Source organism: Aplysia californica, unplaced genomic scaffold, assembly GCF_000002075.1.
Source record: "Aplysia californica isolate F4 #8 unplaced genomic scaffold, AplCal3.0 scaffold01051, whole genome shotgun sequence".
Taxonomy (NCBI): Eukaryota; Metazoa; Mollusca; class Gastropoda; order Aplysiida; family Aplysiidae; genus Aplysia; species Aplysia californica.
Window position 1 is genome coordinate 51,766 of NW_004798321.1, and position 10,354 is coordinate 62,119.

At 39.3% G+C, this 10,354-nt stretch overlaps 1 protein-coding gene across 1 annotated transcript; it reads left to right on the forward strand.

The window, feature by feature from the left end:
• The first annotated feature begins 412 nt into the window (after positions 1–412).
• LOC118478848 (ras-related protein RABC2a-like) lies at positions 413–7,459 on the forward strand. The gene is made up of 5 exons (XM_035973183.1): positions 413–626; positions 2,267–2,375; positions 6,088–6,172; positions 6,773–6,850; positions 7,202–7,459. The coding sequence occupies exons 1-5, from the start codon at positions 413–415 to the stop codon at positions 7,457–7,459; spliced, it is 744 nt and encodes a 247-aa protein (XP_035829076.1).
• Positions 7,460–10,354: the final 2,895 nt, after the last annotated feature.

Below are 10,354 nucleotides of genomic sequence, written 5' to 3' on the forward strand. Positions count from 1 at the left end.
ACATTTGAGAGGGAGCAAGCAACTTTCAACTCAACTGTTACGTTTTATATTTATTTGTCTATTCGCTTACGTTTCTTTATTTATTTACCGTTTTACTTATTCCTTTATTTATTTGTGTTTTATTAATCTATTTATTTATTCATTTATTTATTTGTTTATTCATTCTTATCTATTTATTTATTCGTGTATATATATATATTTGTTTATTTATTTATCTATTTATTTATTTATTTGTCTATTTATTTGTTTATTCATTCATTTATCAGCATTTAAGACAATGATGCCCCTACTCCTACCTCACAACACGTGAGTCCATACGTCCAATGAGAGCAACAGACAGAATACCAACCTACCACTCATCAAACTACAGTAGTTCATTCGACTCCTCCTGTTCTAAACATATCTCCTCGAAATGACGAGCACACGCTTTGACTTCACCGTGAAGATCATCGTGCTAGGAGACAGGAGTGTGGGCAAGAGCTCCTTCCTGGCCTTGCTGGCTGACCACGACCCTGACGTCACGGGCTCCCCCACCAGGTGTCTGGACTACCGGCCCAACGGTCACGTGGAGATGGACATGTGCAAGAACGGCAAGAGGATCCTGGCCAAAGTGGCGGACACTGGGGGTGTGTTCTCTTTCTACGATTGTTTGGTGGTTTGGTATTTGTTTTGGGGTTCTTGTGGTTGGTTGTCTGGGGGTTTTTTTGGTTTCTTTGTTTTGTTTGGTATTGGTTTGGTTGTTTGTTTATTTGTTTGTTTTCTTGTTTGGTTGAAGAACGAGAAGAGAATCCTGGTCAAAGTGGCGGATACTGGGGGTGCTGTTCCTACAATTGTTTGGTGTTTTTGTGTTTGTTTTGTGTTTGTTGGGGGTTTTTTTGACCTTGTTGTGTATTGTTTTGTATTGTTTTGTTGTTTGTTTGATTTTTTCTTTCTTGTTTGGTTGTTTGGTTTCTTTTTTTTTGCCTTCTTGTTCGGGTGTTTGTTTGTCTTTTGTGAGGGGTTTGTTTGTTTGATTGGTTGACGAGTAAAATTTTTATTTTGTTTTGTTTTGTTCTTTCTTACTTTTTTTCAGAAGGAGAGGTTGGGCAATAATTACAAATGCACTCGATTCTACTCAAACAACCACCTATCCAAGAGATTCACCTTTACAAATGACACCCCCCACCCCTATTCCCTTGTTTAGTTTATCTGTAGGCCTATCATAATGACAGTTCCCCAGACGAACACCTCTCTAAGACGCCCACTGTTCTCCTCCACTACGTGTGGTCGTCTTGTTCATCTCAGACTGTATTTTGGATATTTTGTTGGATGTGTTATAATAGATTTACGAAAGAATGAAAAAATAAATGATTGGAAAATGATGATTGAATGAAATAACAAATGAATGGATGTAAAAGAAATGAATTTATGCTACAAAATAATGCAAGATTGAAATAACAAATAAATGAATGTAAACTTAGTACATGTCTGCTATAAGAATAATGAATGAATAGAATAACAATAAGTTGTTGTTGTTGTTTTCAAATAATAAGAAAACGAGTATAAAAGAAACGACTGTATGCTTAAAAAATAATGCGTAAGTGAAATAATAGATCTAACTGAATGAATGTAAACTAAATAAATGTCTGCTATAAGAGTAATGAATGAATTAAATAATAGGTAGACTAATGTAAGAGAAATGACTGTATACTATAAAAAGAATGAATGAATGAAATAATAATAAATGAATACAAAATAAATAAATAAACGCATGCTGTAAAAATACTGAATGAATGAAATAATAAGTAAACGAGTATAAAAGAAACGACTGTATGCTTAAAAAAATAATGCGTAAGTGAAATAATAGATCTAACCGGATGGATGTTAACTAAATAAATGTCTGCTATAAGAATAATGTATGACTGAAATGATAAATAAATGAATGTTAAAGAAATGACCGCACTCAATGAAAACTATGCATAAATGAAATAATGAATGTAAAAGAAACTTCTGTATGCTCTAAAACAACGCATAAATGAAATAATGAATAAAAGGTTGTAAAAGAAATGACTGTATGCTGTAAAATTAATAAATGGAAGATATAGTAAATGTATGAATGAAAACAAAATGACTACATGACTTAAAATAGTGAATAAATGAAACAATAAACAAATGTAACAGAAATGACTTCCTTCCATGAAATAAATGCATAGATGAAAAAATATATAAATAAATAAACAAATAAGTGATGTAAAATAATAAGATAAATGTCTTCTATCTGGCTCAGGTCAGGAGAGGTTCCGAAGCATCACCGCCTCCTTCTACCGCGGCTCCCAGGGATGTCTTCTCATGTTTGACGCCGAGAAACCGGACACTTTCAGTCATGTGTACACCTGGTAAGTCATTTATATACCTGGTGAGTCATTTATATACCTGGTGAGTCATTTATATACCTGGTGAGTCACCTGTTTCCTTCGTTCATGTACCTGGTGAATCATGTATATACCTGGTGGGTCACCTGTTTCCTTCAGTCATGTATATACCTGGTGGGTCATCTGTTTCCTTCAGTCATGTATATACCTGGTGGGTCACCTGTTTCCTTCAGTCATGTATATACCTGGTGGGTCTTGTAATATTTCTGGTGGGTCATCTGTTTCCGTCAGTCATGTATAATACACCAGGTGGGTTCTCTTTTCTGTTTCCTTCAGTTACGTATATACCTGGTGAGTCATTTATATACCTGCAGGGTTACCTTTTGTGTCCTTCAGTCATGTATATACCTGGTGAGTCATTTATATACATGGAGGGTTACCTTTTGTGTCCTTCAGTCATGTATATACCTGGTGAGTCATTTATATACCTGGAGGGTTACCTTTTGTGTCCTTCAGTCATGTATATATACCTGGTGAGTCATTTATATACCTGGAGGGTTACCTTTTGTGTCCTTCAGTCATGTATATACATGGTGGGTCATTTATATACCTGGAGGGTTACCTTTCTGTTTCTCTCAGTCATGTATCTTGTGGGTCATGTATTATAACTAGCGGGTTCTCTTTTCTGTTTCCTTTTGTCGTGTATACATCTTGTGGGCCATATGCCTGGTGGGTTACTTGTCAGTCTTCTTGAGCCGTGTATACACCTGGTGATTCATCTTTCTCTTTTCTCTGAATCCTTTGAGGACGTAGCCGACACAACTGTATACATCGTGGGTGGTTGACGGGTGCTCTGATGTAGTTTGCTTCTTCTTTCCTATCCAACATCTATCGTCTTTATCTCCCCTTCTTCTTTTTTATGTTTGTTACTCTCTTGTAACACCTCTAATCTTCTGGCGCTCATGTGACCTTATGCAGTTGCGAGCGCCGTAAAATCTCTATTTTAAAAAAAAAAAAAATATTCTTCTAATCAGCCGCAGACTGGGGGCAATTTTGTGCCACATTATGTCGAACCACTGTACATCAACCAGAAACATGAATTTGCATATTTCGAAGGATGCTTGTCTTGTTACATTTCGGATGAAGGAAGCAATGGTGTAAAGATCAGAACGAATAACAACGTTATATATTTTCTTTTTCAAATTCTAAGTGTAACAAAACCGCTCCAAACGCCCAGGCGCTGTTGAGAGATCAGAGTATCAGAATACACGTAGTGCACAGAAAGTTGAAGCGGACGTCGCGTTAAGAACATTGTTCGAGTGTGTGGTGCTGCTGTCTTTGTTAGGAAAACGCTTAGCTTGAGGAAAATACTCTAGGGGATTTAACAGGCAGAAAATGTGAACAAATCGGGAATTTGACCCTCAGCATTATTATCATTACTGTTGTTAATCTTTTTTATCGATCCCGGTGCACACAAACAAATACACACACACACACGCACACACACACACACACACACACACACACACACACACACACACACACACACACACACACACACACACATATCCACTCTCACACACACACCATTGTCCGCCATACTATTATCAAAGCATGAAACTCCAACAAAACAAAACAAAACAAAACTAAACTCTACCACATGTACTAAAGTGCACGTCACTCATGACACTTTTCTATATTTAGTAAAACAAAAAATAAAAAACAAAGACACCCCCTCCCCCAATCCCGTCTTTTTCCAACCGGCTCTTGTCTCTGCCAATGTCCTTCCTTGAACCTACTTAATAATAATACTAGATACCATACAGCGCTAATCCCCGCTCAACAGCAAGCTCTGTGCGCTTCACAATCTATACTATTACGGTACTATTACCCCAGCAGACCTGAGAGCATTCTGAAACAACCTTAACTTCTTGAGAAGCATACAGTGAAAGCGGCCATTTATAGGCGCTAAAACACTAACATACTGACTAGATCTTTCGCTGTCTATGGCCATGTACCCATTCCCACCTAAGTAAAGTGAGGACAATTGGTGTACAGTGCCTACTTGCTGCCGACCTGAGAGGTTTAGAGGTCACCTTCGGTGGACCTAGCCTGTAGTCCCCAAACTTGCAGCCGTCATCAAAGACACCACCATCACTGTAGATAGAGTCAGCTGATGGCTAGAGAGAGAGCGCTTGTGTTTATGCAACATCAGGCGTGAAGAAATAGCACATTAGCTCGGGCTTCTTCCTATGGGGTTTTTTTTAAAAATTCCTTATATGTTTTTTCCCTTATAAACGTTAGATTGCAAAGCTCTTAAAAAAAAAACGGTTTTGTTAATTAAATAGTACCGAGCTACTACACAGCACAACTATCTTTCCTTATAGATTCTAGACATATCGGTATGAATACGTTGTGGCACATGCACATGTGCGTGCAATTTGTACTTTAGTCCTGTTTGCCTGTTACTACCTAGACGTTAATGGGCTTTTTTGTGTGTCACTTACAGTCGAACCTGCCATGACGGCCACCTGTAAAATACGGCTACCTGTACAAGCGACCATTTTCAATCCCCCCCCTCCCCGTTGCGTTTTTAGAAAATATATAATTTCACTATGTAAAATGGCCACCTGTCCATCGCGGCCGACAACAACAAAAAAAGCCTGTATTAGAAGGCCATGCATAAATCTCTCATAGCTCAAAACTTTGTCAAAAATTATAAATGGGCTCCTGACGCTGTGGACGAGCCGTCATAATCCTTTCACCTGTCGTTATTACTTGATCTAGTCCCTTGAATGAATGTTGCTTAGGTCGCTTCCAATGTTTACCCAAGTTGACCGATAGGTAACACTGAATTTTCAAGTGCTGGTGAGGGAAGCGTGTGGTCCGTCATAACCTATAGAGACCCAAGCCCCGCCCACAACTCATGTATACACAAATCGTATTTGAGAAGAGCGGTCCCTTTTTTGCCCAGTCCATAACAATGGACACGTCAACACGAACTCGCAACAGAAATGTCGCTCATTCGTAGAGTGGTGGCGACCCATGTGTTTGTTTCATTCTGGTCCGCGCTCATCCTCGCCTGACACATTTCGGTTTGTTTTAACCTTGCAGGAAACCAACGTTGGAAGCAGAAAAAAATAGCAGTTAAAAGATCCCACCTGGCCATTACCAGGGCTATTCTTTGAATCTTTCTTCCTAACCTGTACCGGGTACCGTAGTCTGGCTGACATTTGAGACACCACCTTCCCCTATCTCGTAGTCTGATTGACATTTAGAGAACCATTACCTTCATCTGTCTCGTAGAATTTGCAACCAGCTTCTTCTACTCCTCACTGCTCTCAGCTATCAGTAGTGCTAGTCACGACTTGTCCATTCTTTGATGTTGTCTTCCAATCGTTTCCTGGGTCTACCTCTCCGTCTCCCTCCTTGTGCCTTCCCCAGTAGGATAGTCTCAATCGTGTGGTGTCCCACTACAACTTCAGCTTGCGTCTTTCCACTCAGGCCAGGGGTTTTTCATTTCACCCGATTGTATTTCCAATTCTGGTTCTCACTTTCTTATTGGTTTTGTGATCTCTTTACGAGATGGCGTGGAGCTTGTTCTTCATGTAATGTTTCTGAGGCAGTGTAGCATGGCAGAGCCCAAACCTCCGAATGTCAGACCACCAGATAAACAACTGAAAGCACATAACAAGTAATAATATCGTTTGTTATCTGACCCCCCCCCACCCCACAGGCACACAGACCTAGAGATGTACACCAGCAAACAGCCCATGTCCACAACCCTGGTCGGCGTCAACTCACAGTCCAATAAACGACAAGTGAGGCAAAGGTTTCTCTCTGTCTGTCTCTGTCTCTCTGTGTGTCTCTCTCTCTATCTGTCTGTCTGTGTCTCTCTCTGTGACTGTCTGTGTGTGTCTCTGTCTATCTCTCTCTCTCTCTCCCTCCCTCTCTCTCTCTGCCCCCCTCCCTCTCTCTCTCTCTCTCTCTCTCTCTCTCTCTTGCTCTCTCTCTTTCTTTCTCCGTACTTTATCTCCTTGCCTCCATCTGACAACCTTCTCGTATGCCTTCATTAGTTTCTGTTTTAGCCTTTTTAGTCTTGTATTCGTCATTAGGATTATTTTTATCTATATTTTTGTGTGTACGTGTTCGTATGTTTGTTTGTTTGTGTTTTTGTTTCTTTTTAGCATTTCTCCTTGATGCGTTTTTTTTTTTTCGCCTATAAAAAGAACCACTGCTCAATAGACAGAGGTGCAACTTCTGTAACGTTACACATTTCCCATTGACACCCGGTCAACCTTCACAAGCAAGGTCGAAGCAGCCCACCGTCTGGGTGATCAAAATAATTTTATCGATGGGGGCGAGGACAAAAATCACAAACAAAACTAAATGCCATGTCCCAGTCTGTTTTTGTGTCTCAGATCATGTCTCAACTGTCTATTGTGTCCAAAGATCAAAATCTCAACTGTCTGTTGTGTTCACAGATCAAAATCTCAACAGTCAGTTGTGTTCACATATCAAAATCTCAACTGTCTGTTGTGTTTACAGATCATACCTCTGTCTCAACTGTCTGTTGTGTTTACAGATCATACCTCTGTCTCAACTGTCTGTTGTGTTCACAGATCATGTCTCAACTGTCTGTTGTTATTTTCATTGATTACGTCTCTGTCTTAAATGTCTGTTGTTTTCTCAGTTCATGTCTCAACGGTCTGTTGTTGTGTCTCTGATCATGTCTCAACTGTTTGTCTCTCATGCCCACAGATCAGCCCCGATCAGGCCGAGCTGTCTGTCTTAGTCTTAGTCTGTCTCAACTGTCTGCCGTCTGTTAGAACTGTCTGTCTTGCCCACAGATCAGCCCCGATCAAGCTGAGCGGCTGGCCTCCCAGCTAGACATGCAGTACCTTGAACTTGACCTCTCCCCGACCCGGAAGTCGCTGAGCGCCGTGAAGATCCTGGAGTCTCTGATTGGCCGGATCATCCTGCACGCCTCCCGCCTGCCCTCGCTCACCATCGACATCATCCCTCACCAGCTCAAACAACACCTGGAGGACTTGCACAAACACGCGCTGGAAGAAGGACAACCCAACAAGTTCAAGTGTTCTTGCTAGTTTTCGTTGTAGTAACTGTTTTACGGCTACTTGCAACACAATAAGGTCATGTTATAAGTGCCGGAATTAGAGGTGTTGTTACAAGAGACGTCTCTTTCTTCCCGCGACACCCACAATGGTATAAGCGGAGGATAAAAGGCAAAAAAGGGTTACAAGAGAGAAACAAACGCAAAATAGAAGGAGGAGAGATCAGGGGGATAGATGTTTGATAGGAAAGAAGGAGCAAACCACACAAGACCACCCGCCAACCACCCACAATGTTCCTGCTTAGTCTTGTCCAGTTTGTGGATAGAACCCAGAGATCTTGTCGCCTCATTTGGAAAGTGGCTGTTTCTTTGCTCGCCTGTCGAGTGTTAATGGAAAGAAAGTGGGAGGGTGGGGAAATAGGGAGAAGCAACCCAACAAGTTCACAAATGTACTTGCAGACTCATGCGGAATTTGTGGGTGGAGATCTTTTCGTCTCACGAGGAAAGTGGCTCGTTGCTTCGTTCGGCTGTCGAGTTTTGATGTCAGAGGAGGAAAAGAAACATAAAGAAGAAAATAAATCTGAAAGGGACACAACCCGAAGAATTAGAATGCTACTTTGTGACTTCCTAAATGATTGTGTCCCATGAAATTGAACAATCTATTTCTTCCACTTCGTTTATGTAAAACGTAAAAGAACAGGATAGTACAATATGAATAAATCATTTTGTCCTTGAATGCTACGAGGCTGTTGACACATGGCTCCCATCATGAGGTAACGGTAAAATGTGTATGATTCTGTCAGTGGAGTCACGGAAAAGCGTAGAGTTGTGCGATTATAAATACATGACATAATGGTCAACGAAAAGTAGACTGGGAATTCTTTGTCAAACACAAACATAACAGATTCTTGTTAAACATAACAGATCTTTGTACAACATAACAGATTCTTATTAAACATAACAGATCTTTGTACAACATAACAGATTCTTGTTAAACATAACAGATCTTTGTACAACATAACAGATTCTTGTTAAACATAACAGATCTTTGTACAACAAAACAGATCCTTGTTAAACATAACAGATCTTTGTACAACATAACAATAACAGATTCTTGTCAAACAAAACAGATTCTTGTTAAACATAACAGATCTTTGTCAAAATTAACAGATCTTTGTCAAAACAGGTCTTAGTCAAACAGAACGGCCAAACGTAACAGATCTTTGTCAAACATAACAGATCAAGCTACTAACAAAGGAATGCGTGCTCTTCCAAGTGCCACAAAGTGTTTGTTTGATAACTTAACAAAGACCAGGGATAGTAAGAAACAAAGTAATAGACAGGCTGATATGTTGGCGAAAGCAAAACTGACAACATGGCGAGGAGCGAGTCAATCAACAATTATAACCTGCAGTCAGTGAACAATTATATCCTGCCGTCAGTCAACAATTATAACCTGCCGTCAGTCAACAATTATAACCTGCAGTCAGTCAACAATTATAACCTGCAGTCAGTCAACAATTATAACCTGCAGTCAGTCAACAATTATAACCTGCAGTCAGTCAACAATTATAACCTGCAGTCAGTCAACAATTATAACCTGCAGTCAGTCAACAATTATAACCTGCAGTCAGTCAACAATTATAACCTGCAGTCTGTTCTCAGTCGTTCTCTGTGTGTTTGCTCCACACTAATGGCTGCCAGAGAGAAACACGTCATAATGTTTTACCAAACCCTGAGAGTTGAGCTTGGCGCGCCTTTTCTGTCTTCTCAACTAGATCTAGCTAGTTACATTCGTCATAATACATTTGTGATGATTTTTTTCTGTCTTCTCGTGTAGTTAGATACATCCATCGCAATACATGTATTGGTAGCCTGTTCTATCTTCTCACCTAGTTACACTCATCATAGGTCACGTATTGATGGCCTTTGTCTGTTTTCACATGTAGTTAGTTACATACTTCATGATAATATATGTATTTATAATTTTTTCTGTCTTCTCGTGAAGTTTGTTACATTCATCATTATTAATGTACATTTATTTATGGCTTTTTCTGTTTTCTCATGTAGTTAGTTACAGTCTGCACAATATCATATATGTATTGATGATTGTCTTCTGTCTTTTCATGTAGCTAGTTACATTCGTCATAATACATGCATTGATGATTTTTTTCGTTTTTTCATTTAGTTAGTTACATAATTTGTTCATAATACATATATTTGCAGCCTGTTCTATCTTCTCATGTAGTTAATTCATCATAATATATGTACGATGACCATTTTCTGTCTTTTCTCAGCTAGTTACATTCTTCATAACACATGTGTTGATAGCCTCCAACTCAAAACTACTACTGTGTGTTGTGGTTTGGTAGGAACTTATTGTTTTCAGGGATTGCACAAGGCGTACAAATATCTTGTTATATTAAACATCCCATACCTTCCACTGGCTTTGTGAGTGTATGTGATTTGTTGAGTATATTATTATGTGTTTGTTGCTTTTTTAAATTTGTTTCTTAGGGTTTTTACTTGTTTGTTTGTTAGTCTTTAGTGTGGTTTTTGTTTGTTTGTTTGTTCATTTGTTTGTTTGTAAATATCAACCAGCAACTGGGCACAGTGGTGATTAGGTTGATATAATATTATGGATGATGATTGTAGCTTGTTCTATCTTCCCTGTGTGATTACCTTTAAGCGTTGTGACATGAATGTACGCACTTTGATTTTTACAGCTAGTGTAGATCTAGTCATTTATATTTTGAATGTTCCTGAAGAAGCCCATAGAGGGTGAAACGTTGAACGTGTCATTAAATATTTTGGAAATACTTCCAGGTTTTAATCGTTTTACTATCCTGTTATAATGATGGTGATGATGATGATGATGATGATGATGATGATGATGATGATGATGTTGATGATGATGATGATGATGATG